Source organism: Thermobia domestica, chromosome 8 (genome assembly GCF_964235325.1).
Source record: "Thermobia domestica chromosome 8, izTheDome1.hap1.1, whole genome shotgun sequence".
Taxonomy (NCBI): domain Eukaryota; kingdom Metazoa; phylum Arthropoda; class Insecta; order Zygentoma; family Lepismatidae; genus Thermobia; species Thermobia domestica.
The window spans coordinates 123,864,362-123,885,712 of record NC_137461.1 but is presented as its reverse complement, the minus strand read 5'-3'; the positions used below and the strand labels follow the sequence as shown (position 1 = coordinate 123,885,712).

General features: G+C 36.3%; 1 protein-coding gene across 2 annotated transcripts in view; it reads left to right on the top strand.

Moving 5' to 3' along the window:
• The window catches only part of LOC145693195 (neuroligin-4, X-linked-like), a 625,290-nt gene that overhangs the window by 481,563 nt on the left and 122,376 nt on the right, over window positions 1-21,351 (top strand). For both annotated transcript variants that reach the window (XM_081768974.1, XM_081768973.1), the window contains exon 3: window positions 1,254-1,894. In XM_081768974.1, coding sequence (XP_081625100.1) covers window positions 1,254-1,894 — 641 coding nt within the window. The remainder of the gene's footprint in view (window positions 1-1,253; window positions 1,895-21,351) is intronic.

The following is a 21,351-nucleotide window of genomic DNA, read 5'->3' as shown; positions in this document are numbered from 1 at the left end:
ACATTTCATTCGCACCAACACAATATATTCTTCCGCATACATGAAACTTATAATATGGGCTAAAGAAAACTTGCGTATTTGCTTTTTCCTTGCATAGTACTATGCTGTTTGTTGCGTGGAAGATGACCATGTTGCTCATTGCATCCTATTTTTGTGAGTGAGTTTGTGCTTCAATATTCATTATTTTTTAAAAATCCAGATACTTTCATATTATCAATTATAGTAATGCTAAAACATTTCATTGACTCAGGTAAGTATGGTAGACAGTACCGTAACAAATCTCTCCGGGGTCTTGGTGCAGGTTGAAAGCGCCAATCAGCGACTTGATCCCGGTGCTGGATTGTATGTTGAGCTCCTTTCAACGAGTTATTTTGAAGCTATTACAGCTGAAGCCTGATCTCCTTGCTAGTAGTCATAACAACAGGCCTCCTTGATTTATATATATGGTTTGGTTCTGCGATTCCTAATCTCCTCAAAGTTCCTTGTTGTAACAATGGTTGATCCTCTGCACCTGGTATTTTATCTGAAATTTTAGAAAATACAAAACTCATACACAAGCAAAATACAGTAATTTAAGTATTCTGTAACAAGTACTATGAGCTTCTTACAGTGAATGTAGGCATAGTACTCATGGATCCATGACTGTGTGTACACTGCCAACACCTGCTCTCCTACGACATCCAATCCCCTCCTTTTTTCTCTGTTTTTCTCAGATTGTAAACCGCACGCCTACGTAATTCATCAGCCAATTGGAATTTAGATTCCATGTCAGAAGGGCCCGGACAAAAGGGCGAGGACAGAAAGGAACGAGTCAAAACGGCCCCGCGTCAAAAGGGCCCCGCGATAAAAGAACCCGAGTCAAAAGGGCCTCACATCAAAAGGGCCCGGGTCAAAGGGGCCCTTTTGACTCGGGGCCGTTTTCACACGCACCTTCCTGTCCTTCTCTTTTGGCCGGGCCTTTCTGACGTGACATCGAAAGTTATTGCTGTAGCTTTTGCGCAGCCGTAGCTTTCTACTCTTTTTCATTCTATTAACGCTTTTGTAATCCTTCAGGTGCGTTACTTTAAAACTACATTTAACTGGAAATTTCAATCCATTGTACTATTGGATATAATCGTGTTCTTGCCTGTTATTCTGTAAAAAGTACACTTTAAATGCACATATATGAACTATCAAGTGTTTTTTTTTTTGTACTAATTGTGCTCTATAACAGTAGTAATAATTTTCAATGTTTGTTATTTTCTTACTTCCAGATCTCCTACACCGTGTGATACTGTTGAGCGGATCTGGACTGAGTCCTTGGGGCTTGCAACGGGAGCCTTTATCAATGAAAAGGAAAGTGGCGGAACAAACCGGATGCCACGGTGACCTTGAGGAAGACGATATTAGTCCGTGTTTAAGACAGAAATCTCTTAGTGATCTTCTCAGTGTCAAAGTGGACCCCCCTCGATTTCTTCCAGGTTTTGCCCCTTTTGTAGACGGCACAGTGATCCCATCCGACCCTGCGTTTGAGATGGCCGAATACAGTGAAACGTTTCAGCATTGTGACGTGGTGCTTGGACTTACAACAACCGAAAGTTATTTAGACCTAAGTGCCCAAGATTTAGAGTTTGGTTTTAACGAAAGTAAAAGAGACCGTGTGCTAAGGACGTACGTAAGAAATACTTATTATTATCATTTAAATGAGATATTCTCAACGCTTAAGAATGAATACACGGACTGGGAAAGACCCTTTCAGAATCAGCTCAACGTCCGCGATTCGACGCTTGAAGTGCTCAGTGATGGACACACCGTGGCTCCAATCATCAGGGTCGGTTATCTTCACGCTCTGCGGGGTGGAAAGACATATATATTTCACTTTGATCACAAGTCCAGCGAAACGGACTATCCACAGGTAACGTACTGGATGTATTAGATTAAGTAATTAGTTGATTATTATCTTTGTGTGTGTATTAATAATTGGTTTTATAATTCAGGTATGAAACGGAAAATACAAAGGAGTAGACTGCATGTAGTAATCTTGAAATTACAAGGAACTTGCGGATGGGCACACAATTGACATGCTGAGAACACGTTATAGACAGGAAAATCTACTAACTTAGCAACGTGAATAGTTTGCTCCTACTCTTTTGTGGAAGTCATAAATTTAACATGTACAGTTTAAAGTTTCACACATGTATTTTGGCAATTTTGTCACTATGTTACTATACTTACTTCTACATTTTATTGCAAAGTACATGTGCTTAGGTATATTGAGGTGTCAAAATTCTCGTAATTCTTTCGTGGCGTAAAACGACATATTTCCTAACCATTCTAACAATCCTCGAATAGTCTGACTACTAGGAAATCTGGTACACTGTAAACAACTGAAAAGCGATATTGTCAGCCTAAGATCGATTCACGTTACTGAAATCGGCCCACTGTCGGATTGACGTTCATGATAAGAAACACTTTATCGAAGCAAATTGTCCAAACTCTATTTAAGCAATGTATATTATTATTATTGTTTTAGCTACATTTGTCATCAGGGTATACGGACAAAATCTCGCGGCCGAAACATCGCCGCCCAAAATCTCGCCGGCCAAAACCTCGCGGGACAAAATCTCGCCGGGCCAAAACCTCGCGTGGCCAAAACCTCGCCGCCCAAAACCTCGCAGGACAAAATCTCGCCGGGCCAAAACCTCGCGTGGCCAAAACCTCGCCGCCCAAAACCTCGCGGGACAAAACTTCGCGTGGCCAAAACCTCGCCGCCCAAAACCTCGCGTGGCCAAAACCTCGCCGCCTAAAACCTCGCGGGACAAAATCTCGCCGGGACAAAACCTCGCCGCCCAAAATCTCGCCGCGCCAAAACCTCGCCGCGAAGGAAACTTTTCTTTAAAATTTACCCAATGTGTTTCCTAATATGCAATTCCACATTACAAATAATAATAATAATAATAATAATAATAATAATAATAATAATAATAATAATAATAATAATAATAATAATAATAATAATAATAATAAGATACAAAACATCGTGTGCGTGGGCTTTCTCGGGTTATTCCCGTTTCCTCCCACTTTCTTTATTCGATCATTTCCTTCATCCTGGTCATCTACGTTTACTTTAAGCTATAGGACATAATCAAGGGACGTCGTAAAAACTCATATATTGTTTCATATTTTCATAAATATTATTAGATTTTTGTTAAAATTTTAAGTTTTTGGATGTTCCAAAGTTCACGAAACTAACCTCGTTAGTTGTCATTACTTTCCTTATGCAGACTTTCTTTCCCTATAACCAGTTTAAAAACATCCTGTCGCCCTACCTTCACATTGAAATCCTCTAATACAGAAATAGAATTTTCATATGGTATCGCGGGACTTGGTCAAATACCCGTGATACTTCTTCTGAAACAGCGTCTTTTATACCGTCATCCTTATCATCTGTTGGAACATTTACATTTTGGTCAGGCGAGATTTTGGGTATGGCGATATTTTGGGCCGCGAGGTTTTGGCCCGGCGAGATTTTGGCCCGCGAGGTTTTGGGTGGCGAGGTTTTGGCCAGGCGAGGTTTTGGCCCCGCGAGATTTTGGCCCGCGACGTTTTGGGCGGCGAGGTTTTGGCCAGGCGGGGTTTTGGCCCGGCGAGATTTTGTCCCGCGAGGTTTTGGGCGGCGAGGTTTTGGCCAGGCGAGGTTTCGGCCTGGCGAGATTTTGGGCCGCGAGGTTTTGGGAGGCGAGGTTTTGGCCAGGCGAGGTTTCGGCCTGGCGAGATTTTGGGCCGCGAGGTTTTGGGAGGCGAGGTTTTGGCCAGGCGAGGTTTTGGTCCGCGAGGTTGTCGCCGCGAGGTTCTGGCCGCGAGGTTTTGTACCCAAACCGTCATCAGAACGTCTAAGAGTAGATTGGATTTATTATGAGTAACTACTTTCCTACTGATAAATTGGTATTTGCAAGAGTTCACGTTACCAAATCAACCCAAACAGGTTTATATATTTAGGAAATTATGGAGCTTCTTCATTTCGTTTAAACATTAATATGTAACATGAAAGATAATCTGTAACTTGCGAGCGACTGTTTAGAGGAGATTTTCTCAAGTTTTTCCACTCAATTACCGCAAAAACATATTAATTATTAACACAATCAAAAGTCGTATTTACGACTAATAACGGCTAGCGTACCATTGGTGGTACGCAAGTTACAGGTTAAAAAGATTGGTCTAGAAAATACATAAACAAACAATCCGATTAGGGTACATGTGCATACTGGACTAGAAAAAAAAACTACCTATTCATAGTTTATGACCAACGCTCAATAAAGAAAAGGCACTGTGGCGTAGAGATTAGATTATTGCGGTACATAGTGTAAAGTCAGTCTATGGTTAATGACTAAAACAAAGAATACGTACTCTTCATGCAGAAGTGGATTGTGCTATGTTAACAGACTCTGTTTTAAAACGACAAAAATATCATGGCCATTTGCAAGACACGTTAAAGGAGAAAGTCTAGGATCTCGTCTCCAGAGACTCCTGCTAAATACTATAAGACTTTACGCGTTGTATTCAGAGTTGTTTTTAGCGTTGTACTAAGTTTGACTAATGCATGATGCTACGTATTTTAAAAAACGCTAGAGAGGTTAGCAACAATTTATATCAAAACAAGCTAGCCATGACTTTTCCACAGAGTTGTCCAAAAATATTAGGGGAAATCAATGTAAGAGAGAATAATATTATTGTACCTTCATATCTAATATTCTGCTTGGACAATCCTACGGGAAAGTTATGACTGGCCTTATTCGATATAAATCGTTATTAATTTACTAGCGTGTCACTAAGTACGGAAGTTATCACAACGATGCTACTTTAAACTGAAAGTAATTTTATTTGCATTTGATATATATTTTATATGTATTTTGAATAATGATGTTGTTGGAATCTTGCATTGTCTCCTTCAAATAGAATTATTGTACTATCGTTGGTAGAACTTGAATGACTGCAATTTTGTGAGTATATTTCTTTTTAAAATTTCGTGTAAAACTTTTGACTAGAGTAGTTCTTCAGCTCGTTGTGCTACTTTTTTTTTATACATAACAAAGTCTAGAAACGAAATTGACATTGTACACTACGTCGCCTCTTCATGATAAAACAGATAAAAGCTTCGAAATAAATTTTTCTGTATTTAGCACTTGGGTTGAGCCTGGTTTCTATTATTTCATTTTGATTTAAATACGTATCCTTAAGGGGAAAATGAGGCTCTATTTTTGCCAAATATAGAGTACCTCAGTAAGTCCTCAAGTTAGGAAAATGAAACTTGTCATATAAAATCCTCATTAAAAGTAAGTGAACTAATGTTTTAGAGTTTTAGATAATTCCTCATCTAAAGAAGAAAAGTATGAGAACTTCTTTAATGTCTTTATTTCCCCTCTTATATTCATAAAATGCTCAATGAAATGTTTCACTTGACCTGAAAGTGTGAAATTTAGTATATAATCTCTTTATTAAAATTAAACAAATGCGTATTTCAGTTTTTCCGATGTTTGGTTGGAGAGGGAGCAATTCCTATAATAGTCTAATTTTCCATTTTTTTTTTTCAAAAAATAGTCTCAAATATTTAAAAGATACTTCAAATTTACAATATGAAACACTCTTTCCGTGAGAACAACAGGAACTTGTGCTAATATCTTGTAATGTCGAGAATTGAATGGTGATATTTTTTAGGTTGCATTTAGATCACTCGAAACCTAAATGGTATCTTTACAGTTTCAGTTCTTACATTGTATTAACGATAATGTTTCGACAGAGCCTTACATAAGAAGAATACAAGATTCACTTTTTTTAAAGTTTCTAATTTATATATGAAGATTTAACGGAGGATTCTAAATATGCAGTAACTATTCCCTTTTACTGTTTTCACTCTAGTCATTAGCATGTTGGCAGAAGCCCTGTATATTCCCATATCTATAACATTTAGACCCACGTTTTATAATTTCAAGTTATGAAGATAAGGGTAGGTTGTTACAATGGAATGGTAAGAAATGTTAGACCTTGTTTGGTAAAGGAGATTTGGGTTCCATTTGTTGTGTGAGATCATATGGTTTGGATGTTTCACGTTAAGTTGTATATTCACGCCTTATATACGTAGTATAGGTAAAGGAAGGAATATCAAACTCTACAAAGCACCCACCGAAACAATAGTAAAGTTAACCAGCAAATACTACAATAAGAGGTTTGAAACTATCAGCGAAGTGTAACAATTCGTTCATTACTTCCATCAGCACAAATGAATTTTTCATGATCATCTTTAGCGTTATCATATAAAAATCGTGGAGAGTTCGACGAGGCTAAAGTGATACCTAATCTACTATATAATCTAATTGTGCATATGGTAAATTTAGTGGTTCTTGGTTCTTGGTTCAAGTTTCATCTAATACCAATTAAGATGAATTATTACTATCATCATTTACATTCTGCCATTACTGATAGATCAGTTGCTGCAAGCTGAGAAGTATTCATACACCCCCGTTCTAAGCTAAGCTCTTAATAATTCACATAACAATATTATGTTCTACTACCGTCTCTCAATTTTAGTCTCTTTAGCTCTTCCCTGTTTTTACTACCACTATATCTTTTATTACATCCTGCACGGTAGCATTTCTCCTTACATGTCGACTCCAACAAGTTTGTTTGGTTCACCAAAACTCCCTTATAACTTTATTCTGTCCGTCGGTTCTGGAGATAAAGAACAAATGCTTTATCATCCGCCAGAGATAAAAACAAGTCTCAAGAACTACTTCACGGAACAGCATCCATTTTGGTTGGCATTTAGACGGTGAAAAGTAAGGAACCGATTTTTTTGGCGAGATGATATTCAAACCGGAATTGGTAGACTAACAGCTATGTCCTGTTTTAATGTTGATCAATATAGAGCTAAACCGGAAAAAGATAGCGAGAAGTGATATCTTGAAATCGCATTAGCTACCATCTTCTATCTTAAAACCCTATGCAAACCGAAAATGGCAGAAATCAATCACTTCCGGTTTTAAAGTTGATTCCTATAAAATAAAAATGGTAATAGATAACGAGAAGAGATTTTCTGGAATAAATTGAGCATCCCAAGAATATGCATTTCATCTCCACACTAATCTCTCTACTAAAACCGAAAATAGTATAAATTTATTACCACTTCCAACCCATTAATTGAGAAAATATCACACCATACAAATCAAAATCCTTCACGAGGTATACACGTTACACTGTTATTTATCCTAATGGCATACACTATTGTTGTTTTCTGTCTTACTATTACAAAATACTTTCTTTTTGATTTTGGATAGCGTGTTTTCTCGTAACGTTTGCGTACTGCCTGCTCCCTTGAATATAATACAGGGTGTTTAAAAACAATACCGACAACGTTTGTGAGGTGATTCCTGATACCAAGATAAGACGAAAAGCATAGACAACCTGGGTGCACAAATGCTTTCTTTCGGAGTTATAGGCTGCCGAGGTCATGGGAAATTGAAGTTTAAAAGTCCATAGCTCCGAAACTATTGGAAATATCGTAGTCGGGTCAAGATAGGTACTAATACGTGTTCTATACAAATTTCCATGTTTCAGAATCCTGCGGTACTTTCGCTACAATTTTTATAGACGGAGTTGGTGAGTACTTCAAATTATATGACCTTAGTCAAACTCCATCTACAAAAATTGTTGCATGAGTACCTTGGGGTTCTGAACCATGGAAATTTGGATAGAACATCTATCAGTTTCTAAGTGAAGTCTTGACCCGACTACGGTAGGTCCCAGAGTTTTGGAGCTATGGAGCTTTAAAGTTCATTTTTTGTATGTTTTCGGCAGCCTATAACTCCGAAAGGAAGCATTTGTGCACCCTGGTTGGTGTATACTTTTCATTTTATCTTGGTGTCAGGAATCAGCTCACAAACGTTGAAGCTAATGTTTTGAAACACCCTGTATACAAAACGATACGTTTTATAAGTTTTCTTTTCTTAACTCTTTAGTCATTGACCCCAAAAATAACTTCCCTGCTTCCTAAGTGCTTCCTCCATCATTCCTACCCTTCTTTTTATTTCACATTCGTACCCAAGTGTTCACTAATAATACTACCCAGATATACATAGTAAGCTAATCATCTGTTCTGGTTACCTAATCACGATCAATTAGCGTAGTTTAAACATGTTTGCTCCGTGAATTTAGGTTAAGTGTGTTTGTAAAGTAAGTTTGTTTACCTCCATAGACAACTACCCGAAGGAAACTAACTTAATATCATGTTCAATAAAGAAAAGAAAGAAACGAAATAATAATAATAATAATAATAATAATAATAATAATAATAATAATAATAATAATAATAATAATAATAATAATAATAATAATAATAATAATAAAGACAGAAAGAAAAGAAAAAGAAAATTACTACTCCTATAGAAATAAACAAGTAGCAATACACAACGTGGTAGAATGGACGCTTGATATCATAACTCTCCTCAATCTATATTTTCCACTCAAGAATTTTAAGAAGAATGAATATTTGGCGAATAGAAAGACATTTAGTTTCATTTTAGCGTTGTATTCCACCAATAGATTAGTATTTTTTTTTACTTTCCTGAGCATTATAATAACCTGCTAATCTCAACAGCATTGCGGGCAGTATATTAAGCAAGGATGATATCCGTTAGCTACTCCCATACGAATGCATGAAGAACCGAGTTTTGATAGATCATAGTTTGGGATCAACGGGATCGATCACCCCATCAACGAAGTCCATTCCTAACATCTGGCTCTCTATCTCCTGGACACAACTGATGGTGATGAAACAAGTAGTTCTTGAGACTTTGTGTCTCCCGGACGGACTCACGGACAGTAAAAAATGTATAGGAGTTTTGGTAAAACAAACTCCTGAAAAAATTGTGTGTGATTGAGTTTAAAGTTTTGTGCAGGTGTAACAAAACTATTTTTTTTTAATATTTTTTTCTTGAGACAAGTTTCAGAGTAAAGGTTCATTCTATAATTATACCCCCTCCTCCCACACAAAATGTTATAAAAATACATTACGTCTGAGATTGTATTAAATTGATAGTACATACAGGCAGCCAGTTATATACAAATAGGAATTTCCCATATTTGCTATGATGACTTGCCTATTACAGATTAGTTAAACTATCTGTTGCTAGGAAAGAAAGGAAAGATAATTTGAAGTGTCTTTAATATAATGGAAAATAACTTTTAATCATTTTTTAAATCGTAAATCCGTTGCCTAATTCTATATACAGTATGCATTTAAGAGTATGTTACTTTTAGCATAAGAGTTTACATATATTAAATATAAATCATTCCTGGCTGTAATAGATGATTAAAAGAAATTTGAAAATCGTAATGAATTTGATGAACCCAAAATTTGACTTAATAGGCTTTAATAATCTTTATAACACCTAACTCAATTACAAGTAATATGTGTGTTAAGGTTAGGATTTTCTGTATCATTGTTCGAAATATGTGTTTCACTGTTAGGAAAATTAAACCATACTGGACCGAATTTGGTACTTAAGACAGTGCTTTTTTTTCATTTATTGTACAAATAATAAAGAAATAATGTACTCTAGCAGAAGACAAAATTTATGAACTGCATCAAATTGGTAACGAATTATGTATTTAAAAAATAATAGTAAAATCATTTTTTTTTTCGATTTTATCAAAAACTATGCATCAGATTTTACCTTCAATTGTGTCATATATTCTTTTAGTTCTGAACAAGAACTCAGATAACAATAGACTAATAATTATAACATATACTCGAAGTGTCCTCCGTCAGCCTCAATACAGTACTCTAAACGAAGTGACAGCGATTCACGTCCACGATTGAAACACATAGGCGTATTACAAATCATTGCAAATCTATCACGAATTCTTTGCCACAATTCGTGTACTTCCTTTATTTTGTTTTGTACAATATAGTTTTGAGGTGTTGCCACCAATAAAATCCAAAGATGTAGGTCATCGGAGCGAGGAGGCCACTGTATGTATCCTGCTAACCTTATTCATCTGTCTTGGAAATGCTGATCAAGAAATACAAATGTTTCGCAGAAAGCGTGGTGGAGCACCATCGTACATAAACCTAAGTTGAGACTTTGTCAAGAAAGGAATCTTTTCCAACCATTCCGGAAGAGTTTGTCTAAGTCGAAGTGCTGAAAAGAAATTATGTTGATCTCATTATAATCTATCTCGTATTTCGAAAAATGAAAGTAAATATTAATAAACAATTATTATGGTCCTTATTTTAGGGGATGAGAGAGCTGTAAGTTCCCCATCCTTTTATACCTACACATGGTAATGATAAGAATAATCGTACATAAAAAGTTTTGAGCATTCACGTAAGCTTATTTCTTTATTTTCAAAGTTTCAGATGAAGCAGAAATCATTATTTCGTTATGAAAGCTTAACAAGTAAACTGAACAATTTGTTAGAAAGGGGGATAAGAAATTAGCATCTAGAAACTAGTATATTGAAAGTACCCCTGTCATTCACTTACTAAACCCCTTTCATTCACCTGCCACCACTACCACTGAAAAAACTATCCTGGATCGTAGGGGCGGATACAGCACGGAGTCCTGGAGGGGGCTGATAGACTCCAAGGGGGGTCAGGGCTGATGGAGATGAAATTTTCGTCTAATGATCTAAAGCCAGGGGCGGATCCAGGACGGATTTCTGGGAGGGGCGGTGGGTTGTAATACTGCTACTTACAGCTACTTTTAAGAGCAACAAACTCTGGGATGGGTTTTATTTATATATAAAATAAGAAAATCTCCTCTTCTTCGGGGGAAGGGGGCAATTACCCTGATCCTCCCTGGATCCGCCCCTGCCTGGATGGCCTAACCAATACGAACGGAATCGGGATTTGAACTCGGAATCTTACGATTAGTAAGTGCAGCGCAAACTATGTACCAGATACTATTTTAATATTGTCTTTTCTTCTTAATTAAGATTGACGGAAATTATGATAGAACTACTAGTAAGAATTATGTCTAGTGCGTAAAATAATAACAGAACGTTTGGCCAACAAACCTAACTTTAAATTAAAATTGAACATCTCTTTCGAAATAATAATAATAATAATAATAATAATAATAATAATAATAATAATAATAATAATAATAATAATAAACTGACTTATTCAACACTAGCAGCGTTCACCCCGCTTCGCTGGGGTCACCCCGGAACGCAATAAACCTTGTTAATTAGATAATTTTTACTTTTTCGCTTTCAAGTGATATGATAAAAACCATAGTAGATTGCAGTAAATGTTAACATTATATCGCCTGTCATTTATGTTAACCCGCCGAGTGACACGGTCATGCGGGTTGCATATAAATACGTTTATTTTTACCTATGATGAACTAACAAAGGATTTGTACGTTATGGACACTTGAATGGTCAATTATCTCAAGACACTGGTAATTGAAAATTAAAGTGATATGATAAAAACCATCTAGGGTCCAAATCCTAATAACCCCCCAAAAATGAAAGAAATTGGTTCAGCCGTATTAGCGTGATGAGGGAACAAAGGATTTGTGCGTTCTCTTTTATATATAAGACTAGCAGCGTTCACCCCGCTTTGCTGCGGTCACCCCGGAACGCAATAAACTTTGTTACTTAGATAATTTTTACTTTTTCGCTTTCAAGTGATATGATAAAAACCATAGAAGATTGCAGTAAATGTTAACATTATATCGCCTGTCATTTATGTTAACCCGCCGAGTGACACGGTCATGCGGGTTGCATATAAATACGTTTATTTTTACCTATGATGAACTAACAAAGGATTTGTACGTTATGGACACTTGAATGGTCAATTATCTCAAGACACTGGTAATTAAAAATTAAAGTGATATGATAAAAACCATCTAGGGTCCAAATCCTAATAACCCCCCAAAAATGAAAGAAATTGGTTCAGCCGTATTAGCGTGATGAGGGAACAAAGGATTTGTGCGTTCTCTTTTATATATAAGATATATTTGAAAACTTGGCGTAAGGGCGTGAAACCTCTGGTTCGCGGGGTACCTGGTTCGATTCCTGCCCGAGCAAAGTAGGTATTGTTGTGAACACCATGTGAGTGTTTCTTTCTTTCTTTCTTTCTTTCTTTTTTTTTTTTTTTTTGATCCTACCGTTTCCTCCAACTTCCTTTACTCCAGCATTGTGATCCGTCTCATTCTTGTGTTCTTTAGCCTCGGTGCATAATCATGAGACGTTAGGCAAAAAATAAAATAACGGCGTCAATGGAAACTCGATACTTAATCAATATAACTTCTTGTTTTTGCTTCATTTTCACCTCGAGGTAATTTAGTCAGTACTTTATGTTGTGATTACTTTTTAAAGAAAACTTGGGAGCAGGTCAAAACTCCCACAGCCAAAACTCCCACACTCAAAAAATGTCAAAACGCTCACACAATCAGTCATAACTCCCACACAAATGGACAAATCTCCCAAATGCACGAATGGTCAAAACTCCCACAGCCAAAACTCTCACACAGGTAAGCGGTCATAACTCTCAACGGTCACAATCCCCACATAAATGGACAAACTCCCATACGCAGAAATTGTCACAACCGCCACACAAATGGACAAAAAACCCACACAATCGGACAAATCCCCCACACTTTGAAATTATCCTGGTTGCACGTCTTGTAAATTTCACACGCTGAAATAATTTAGAAAAGTCCAAAAAACGCTTATGATCCAAATTGGAGAAGATAATAAGTGGACAAATCCCCTTGTACTTGTTTTCATTATTTTCAGCGTGTGAAACTTACAAGACGTGCAACCATGATCATTTCAAAGTGTGGGAGGTTTGTCCGATTGTGTGGAAGTTTTGTCCATTTGTTTGGCGGTTGTGACAATTTCTGCGTATGGGAGTTTTGTCCATTTATGTGGGGATTGTGACCGTTGCTATGTGTGGGTGTTTTGTCCGTTTGTGTGGAAGTTATGACCGATTGTGTGAGCGCTTTGACATTGTTTCAGTGTGGGTGTTTTGGCTGTGGGAGTTTTGACCTAAACCCGAAAAGTTCAGTGAATTTATTGTAAAGCAGACATTTTATATTGTAAAGTCTTAGTTTAAGCTTCTTTTTCAGTTGAATTAGTTTTAACTATGCTTAGTTTACCATATTTTTAAAAACAACACAATTTTATCTGACACTCTGCAATCCTGTCTATTGGAGATATTTCATAATAGCGTGCAACAAAATACCACCCATCCTCTTTCTGGTATTTGCTAAGAATGCAGCAGGTGTCCCTTCTGTTTCGGTTAATGATCATCAGATTAAGAAAAAAAGATAACCACTGTAGTAGGAAATGACTCTGGTTTAGATACTTGAGGAAATAGGGGGTTGGGCAAATGACTCTATTTCCATGACAGTGCAAGCCTCATTAACAATATAACCGCTCCCGTGCCACTAAGTTATATTTTGATATTCACAACTGTATGGTGTTGCCATCTATCTTTTTAAAGATGTAATCCTACTTTCTCGTTAAGTACTCAATCTTTTTTTAAAAAAATGCGTGAGCCATGATATAGAGTTCTACAAGCCACCCATGCCGCGGGTCATGGGTTGAAGATCACTGATTTAAAGAAAAACATTCCCAGATAAATCAATTGTCTTAAAACAAATATGGATCATATATTTAACGTCGTTAAGCCATATAATCAGTTAATAAGAATACTTTTGGCATCATATACATGCATACAGTATGGGGGACTTTGTACCCAAGCACCACGTAGGTCCCGCCTACGGCCTCGCACCTCATATTTCAGCCCTTGTTTCCGTTCTTCACACGGCAAGGTTATGTTGATGGTATTATTCTTTGCAAAAATATAAATAAATAAATAAATAAATAAACCCCTTTTTCCCCCTTAGAGTATGCATTCCAGTCAAAGTAAGATGATAAAATCCCATGCCGGCCCAAGTGTGAAATGTGTTTTAAAATTAATTTTAAAACATTCATCCGTTTTCCTATGATGATGAGACCGACAACTTCGAAGACTTTTATATATATATATATATATATATATATATATCGAGAAAAACTTCGAAATTGCCCTTCCCCTTCTTCTGTTAAAAGCGCAATTTCCACTGCGGGATATGCATACTCGTTTTGAATAAGGAGTTTATATACCAAGTTCCATATCCCTAAACATGTCTCTAATCTCAGGAAATTTAGAGATTTGTCATCTTGTTAAACAATGCCCACCTTGTTTCTTTCTTTTTTCGCGGAAAGCATTTTAAAAAACGCTGAAACATATTTTTTTTTTAATTATTTTAAATGAAAAGTCTAAATACCAAATTTCATGTTTCTAACATTAAGAAATTTTGAGATATGTCCATCCAATTATAAGAATTAGCCTTTTTTGATTTCCTTCTAAATAGGTGCGTACCCAGAAATTTTATTGGGAGGGTGTCCAAGCTTTAGGGGGGTCCAATACAACAAGCAACTACGTCTGTGTATAGTATAGAACGGGTATTATTCTGTACCCGAAAAGACGATAAGTAATTGTAAAATACCTCCACCTATATTTTCAGAAAAAAAATGATAAATCAGGTTGCTTTTATACGAGAAAGAGTGCAAATGGAGTATAAGATCGCATTTTCATGCTTCATTATAATTTTCCTGTTAAACAAGAATTATTTTATTAAGAAAGTGTACAAATATATTTTGAGTTAGAAAGTTTTGGAGGGGCCCGGACCAGGTGGATAACCCGTGGGTGCGCCCCTGTTTCTACGCATACATGAAAAGTTCCAATCCCGATGGGCGTTTTAAGATAATAATTGCTTCCTTCAAACATTCTTCCTTAGTGGTACTTTAGGGCTACATCACAAATCTATGCTCTGTTAAAATTTCAAGTTTCTAGCTTAAGCGATTTGGCGTGGGCGTTGATCACTCAGCACTTCTTTTATATATGGAGATCTATCCGTATAAATTTGTTCTCTAATTATGAGAATAATGATAAGATTTACACTAAGCTTTCCATAAATGATCTTCTAGTAATGAGTTTTGCAATGTATACACTACGTAATTATCTCAAAAGCGTTTAGAAACATGTCGCAGCTCACTCAACACCGCCACATGCTGTATCCTTGTCATATCTAATCGATGTAAAAACCAGGCGAGTGTATACGATAATGAGGTGAAATGTACGCTAACTTCTAAACAAACCACGAGTTATATTAAGTGGTTCACCTACATCAAGGTATTTGTAACTGTCGCTCTCAGTACACTAACTAAAGAGACCCAACAACACCTGTCCACTTTAATAAAAGCTAATAGCTAAAAACATCAAAGTAAGTCTCTTCATTTGCACACGAGAGGAAAGCAATTTCCTTTGATTCTCTGGTTTTGTTGTTTCCAAAAGAGGTAAGGAGGAGGAATGCATAATTGAACACATTAATCATTAGTTGGAATTCCTATTACCTGAAGAATTTCGCTTAAACTATTCAACGCCCAATAGTAACTTAGTCTTCCATGAAAAGCATAGCAAGTAGAAGAAAATTGAACTGATTACTTGACAAACAACTTTTTTGAACAAATGTAATAAAGTAATTTTAATTTTCTTAACTTCTGAATTTGAGAAGAGTTAAGAAAGTATGTTAAGAAGTTTACCCTTGGAACCTCTCTTGCGTGTACAAGAAGTTAAGTTATGCATTCCGTAAACTTCTACTGAACTTTAATCTTACGTAAGACGAATTTGTACATTGCATAACATCGTAAAATACTGCAATGTTCATTGCTTATATAACATTATATTATAAAATAATTATTATGCAGCAGTAGTTACTCAGAGAAAACTGTAAGAGTATGGAATATATACAGGTTACGTACGAAGGTTATTTTCTATTACACAGAAAAATATATATTTCATATGTCGTTGCTTGTGCATGACACAAAGGTCACAAACATTTTACCGCTCTCTATCCTAAGCCCGAGCAGGCCTCGGGGTACTTTTTTAACGCAACTGGAGGAAGCATAACTTTAGCTAGGGGTGGTAGATATGCAACTCTTATAAGCCTTCTGGAGGATGGTAGTTAGTTATTGGTTGTATAAGTAAACTTATACGTGCTCCTATTTACAAGGAAACATTAACGTCTTGCAATGAAATTGTGAACATTGTGTAAGATAAAAAGTTGTCAGTTGTCTCATTTTGTGATACTTTGCTGATCAACATAGAATACTTCTCTGCATGTACTATAAACGTTTTACTTCTTTACAAATAAATATTGTACGCATATGAATGAATCAATATCCATTAAGATCAATTAGCGAATGATTTGGATGAGCTAATGTTTGATTCTGGTTTTGACGACGAGGTTGATAATTTCTAGATACAATTATTTGAGATTCTCGGAATCATCATCTGGGTATTCTCAAAAAGCAATCAGAAGAATTAATTAGAAGAGAAAATAACTAAAAAATACTCATAAATATCAATTATATGCCCAAGAAAGCATTCAATTCCAGTTTGAATACAAAGTTTTTTTTTTTTTTAATTTTGTGTGTCATTGCTCTCTGTGAACAAAACTGTATCGAATTGAACCACACGCGAGCTAAATACTGTACCTATAGACGTTTTCATATTTTCTCCATATATTTTTTGTACATTTTTCGTGTAGTGTAAAACATACGTAGGTTATGCGTAAATCTTGTAGTTTTTGGACATAACGTATGATTATAGGTAACATCCAGTAGCATACGTGTAACTGAAAACGTATCTTTTATAATACTTTCCATACGTGTTCCATCTTTACGTACTTTCCGTATGAAACAAGAAATGTATGTAGGCGCTCAGAATCTTATATACAGATGGACGTATATAACATTTACCTGACGTATGTAACATGTATACGTATATAATGTACGGAAGACTGTTAGATGTCAAACATCCTGCAGTGGCATGATGTAACATCTAATAGGTAAAAAGGCAGTACCTATGTAGCATATGGATAACGTATGCTCCGTACAGATTTTCGTAGGAAACTTATGGATTCAATAGATTTGTACAGCGGGGGACACTTCTAAATGGTACACCTTAGCCGTAAATCTCCATATGGCTGTACCATTTAGAAGTGTCCCCCGCTGTACAATATACCACTGTCCGGATGAAAGATTTTTCTCAGTGTACGATTCTCAGTGTTTTCGGTAATCGAATTTTGCGTCATATTTTCAAAAACCAACACCCTTGCACCAAGCTCCCATGATTGATATCAAACTTGGCATAATGATATAACTTCACCCATTATAAAAGCGTGTAAAATATTGTTATACAGGCTTATGATTCCCGAATTATGGGCGGTCTAGTTTTGCGTCATATTTTCAAAGAACAAAAGCCCATATATATATATATATATATATATATATATATATATATATATATATATATATATATATATATATATATATATATATATATATATTTAATGCTCAGATCCGCCTCTTCAGTTTCGGCATCTGAAGACTTTAACCGAAACGGGCTATCATCATCGCATTTTATTTCTCTTTAGCCTTTTTTCATCATCCTTTATTTGCAATAATAGAAGGGAAAAAGGGAACAAGGGAACAAGGAAAAGGGTGGGAAGGACGGAACCACAACACTCAACGTCAAACAACAATGAACAAGAAACAAAACAAAACATTTTGAAAAACAAAAAGAAAACGAAAAGAAAAACAAAATGGACGAGCTATCTCAACAATATTGCTAACTAACAAGAATTTAATTACTATCTAATTCCTACCAAATTTTATTATCATATATTTAACAGAATTCAATTGCTATCTAGCTCCTACCTAAATCGTCATGTATATTATGTTGATAATTCTTTAATATTTCCAAAATCTACAATTTCTATTTTCGTCTTATTGATTTTAGAGTTCATTAAAATAGCACGAAAAAATTTTCCTGTTATGCTCTGATCTCCAGTCAGATAATTTCGGTGTCTGCTTAATGCTGTTCTCTTCCTAATCTTGGTTTCTCACCTAAGTGATTTTCACCTGTGTGTGTGTTCCTCTCCTGTGTCATGGTTTCCTCTGTGTGGTTAATAATCACTATGTACATCACATTACTTCACTAAACACTGCACACACATCACTTCACTAAACACATCACTTTTCTGTAATGCACATAAGTGTCATGCTTACAAAGTTGGTTCTCTGATTTTTTTTTAAAATTATGATTAAATTATGATTTTGGCTGTATTTGTTTATGTAGCTGTATTATTCATTGATCTCGGTTCATCCTGCACATCAAAAAAACGGACCGTGAGTATCGACATGAGGCCCAGGACCCACTCGGAGCACTTAGTGCGGGCCCTGGTCAGTTGTGTCCCGCCGCCGCGTACACACGGACCGGAAGTCGCACGCTATCGTGACCGGATCGCGAAGCGGCTTCGAGATGATGCTCTATTTCCGAGTCTTCATGTCACAATTTCGTATATTATTATATATGATTGTTTCTATTACATATTAGTGTATATTTATTCCCACTCATTTTATCACCATCGCATCACACACACACTCCCAGAGCATCCGGAGTTCCTTACCAGTCAAAAGACCGAGAATGCTCTAGGCACTCACACACCATCACTCAACCTCCTTCCTGGGGGCGCGGAGATCCAGCGCTTCCAGAAGTTTCCTTCGGTCCAGGAGGAAGGAATCCTCATTCATTCTATTTTCCATATTTTATGTCCATTTAGCTTGTCTTTTCTCTGTAAAATACTTTTTTGCATAGTTCTGAGTATTCCTCTGCTACATTTGCCAGGATTCTATAATCCTCTTCATCTTCCAAAATAGCTTTAATATCCTTCTGTCTAATTTGGTCACGAATTCGCAAGTGCTCCTCCAGGAACAGGCACCACAGAACACTGTGTTCAGGTGTCCCTAGTTCTCCACATTCACACCTATCATGTTCTTTCTTGTTGATTCTATAAAGATGGGTTGGGTAGGGACCATGTCCTGTTAGGAAATGAATTAGTCCTTTGTTGGGATTGAAGTAATTCCATTTAAGTCGCGTCCCAACGTCTGGAATAAACGTAAATAATCTTCTTGATGTTTTATCTAGTTGCCAGTCCTGTATCCACTTTTGTTGGATTTGCCTTTCTATTTCATCCAGTTTTTCTGCTTTGATCCCTAAGAGTTCTTTCGTCTTATTTAAATTTCCTTTTTTATACCAATACGTTGCCGCTCTCTGGATTACTATTAAATACATTGGTTTGAAACCCATCAAAATACACAATGCGCTGTGCGGTGTCGTGCTGAAGGCGCCACCGAGCCGAATTAAAAGGTTTCTTTGTGGGCGATTTATTTTTGCTTTTAAGGAGTTATTCTCTAATAATCGATGTGCCCATACGCTGGAAGCATAGTTCATCGAGGCGCTTAGGATTACCTCCTGATAAGTCTTAATTAATTTTCTCGGTAGCCTATAATTTGTTTGAGCCAATGAAATGAGTTTATTTGTTACTTTATGACCCTTTTGAGTAACATAATTAATATGCTCTCCAAAATTCAGTTTATCGTCTATCATAATCCCTAAATATTTAAATACTGATACCCTCTCGATCTTACTGGTGCCTATTTTAATTATTGGGCCTCTTAATAATTTACTTCCAAAAATCATGTATTTCGTTTTCCTCTCAGAGATTTTTAGCTTAGACTTTCCACACCAATCAAGTAATTCGTTTATAATTCGTGCTGATTTTCTCTCCAATTCTATTCTAGAGTTTGCTGAGATTATTACAGCCAAATCATCAGCAAAAGCAATTACTCGTTCAGTTTCCTCTAATTGGTTCAGTCTTTCTAAACACGGCTGAAATTCCAAATCCCACATCAATGGTCCTAAGATCGATCCTTGTGGACATCCCTTTTGTGCAGTAACTTTGATATTTCCCAGGTTCTCATGGATGATGATCTGTCTATTCAAGAAGTAATCCCTAACTATATTTACTAAATATTGTGGTAAATTTAGTTCTTTTAACCTTTCAATGAGGGATGGCGTCCATAAGTTATCAAACGCTCCCTCTATGTCAAAAAACAGGGCCAATGCATATTTTCTTTCCATGCTACTTTCCTTAACTTGATATACAATTGCATTTAAGGCATCTTCCGTAGATTTGCCCTTTCTGAAACCACATTGTAAACTATCATCTTCAATATTCCTATACTTTCGAATTCTATTTGCTATTATCCTTTCAAATAATTTTGAGATGTTTCTCAAAAGGCAGATTGGACGGTAAGAACTCACTTCTGTTAAATCTTTATCCTGACTTTTTAACAAAATTAGCAATTTCGATTCTTTCCACAACGAGGGAAATACCTGCTTCTTAAGTAGTGTGTTGAACAATTTTGTTAGATATGGAGTCCAAATATCCTTTTTATTTTTGTAGATCTCATTTACTATACCATCTAATCCTGGAGCTTTTTTAGTTTTTAGTTTATTAATTATTGTTTCAACTTCCTCATTGTCCGTTAGTTCGATATCTTCTTCTGCTGCCAATGCGATGGGTTGCAAATATTTGCTTCTTAATTCTTTCTGTTCTTCCGTATCATCTTCCTGATTATCTTTGGGAAAAAATTTGTTACTTAATTTCGACAATGTGTCCTCTCTAGTAGTAGTAAATGAACCATCTTCATTTTTTAACGTTGATAGGGTCAGAGGATTAATTTTTTGCATAGCAAGTTTATATGGGAATCCCCATGGATCCATTTCTAAATTCTTTTTTAAAAAATGTTCCCAACTTATTTTCTTGGCCTTTAATATTTCCTCTGTGTATTTTAGTTTGATTTCTCTATATTCATTTAATCTTCTTCTTTTCAAGACTGTAGACCAAGTTGCTTGATAACTTTTCCGTTTAGCTTTGACTAATTTTTTTAAACGATCTAATTTTGGTGACCAAAAATTAGATCGCTTATATATATATATATGGTGATCAGAAAAATGGAAACACCTGTAGTTTGCAACACGTCAGATTTATGGGTTGGCAGTGGTGTCGAGGCACCCGCAGCGCCGGACCGCTGGTGGTGGTGTGTTAGGTCGGTCTCCATACTACGTCAGGCGCAGTGGAACAGCAGTGTCCAGTGGCTGCAGCAGACGGAGGTAGTGTAAAATGGGAGACCTCTCAGATTTTCAAAGAGGGCAAATTGTTGGTGCGCGGTTACAGAAGTGTCCCCCGCTGTACAATATACCGCTGTCCGGATGAGAGATTTTTCTCAGTGTACGATTCTCAGTGTTTTCGGTAATCGAATTTTGCGTCATATTTTCAAAAACCAACACCCTTGCACCAAGCTCCCATGATTGATATCAAACTTGGCATAATGATATAACTTCAC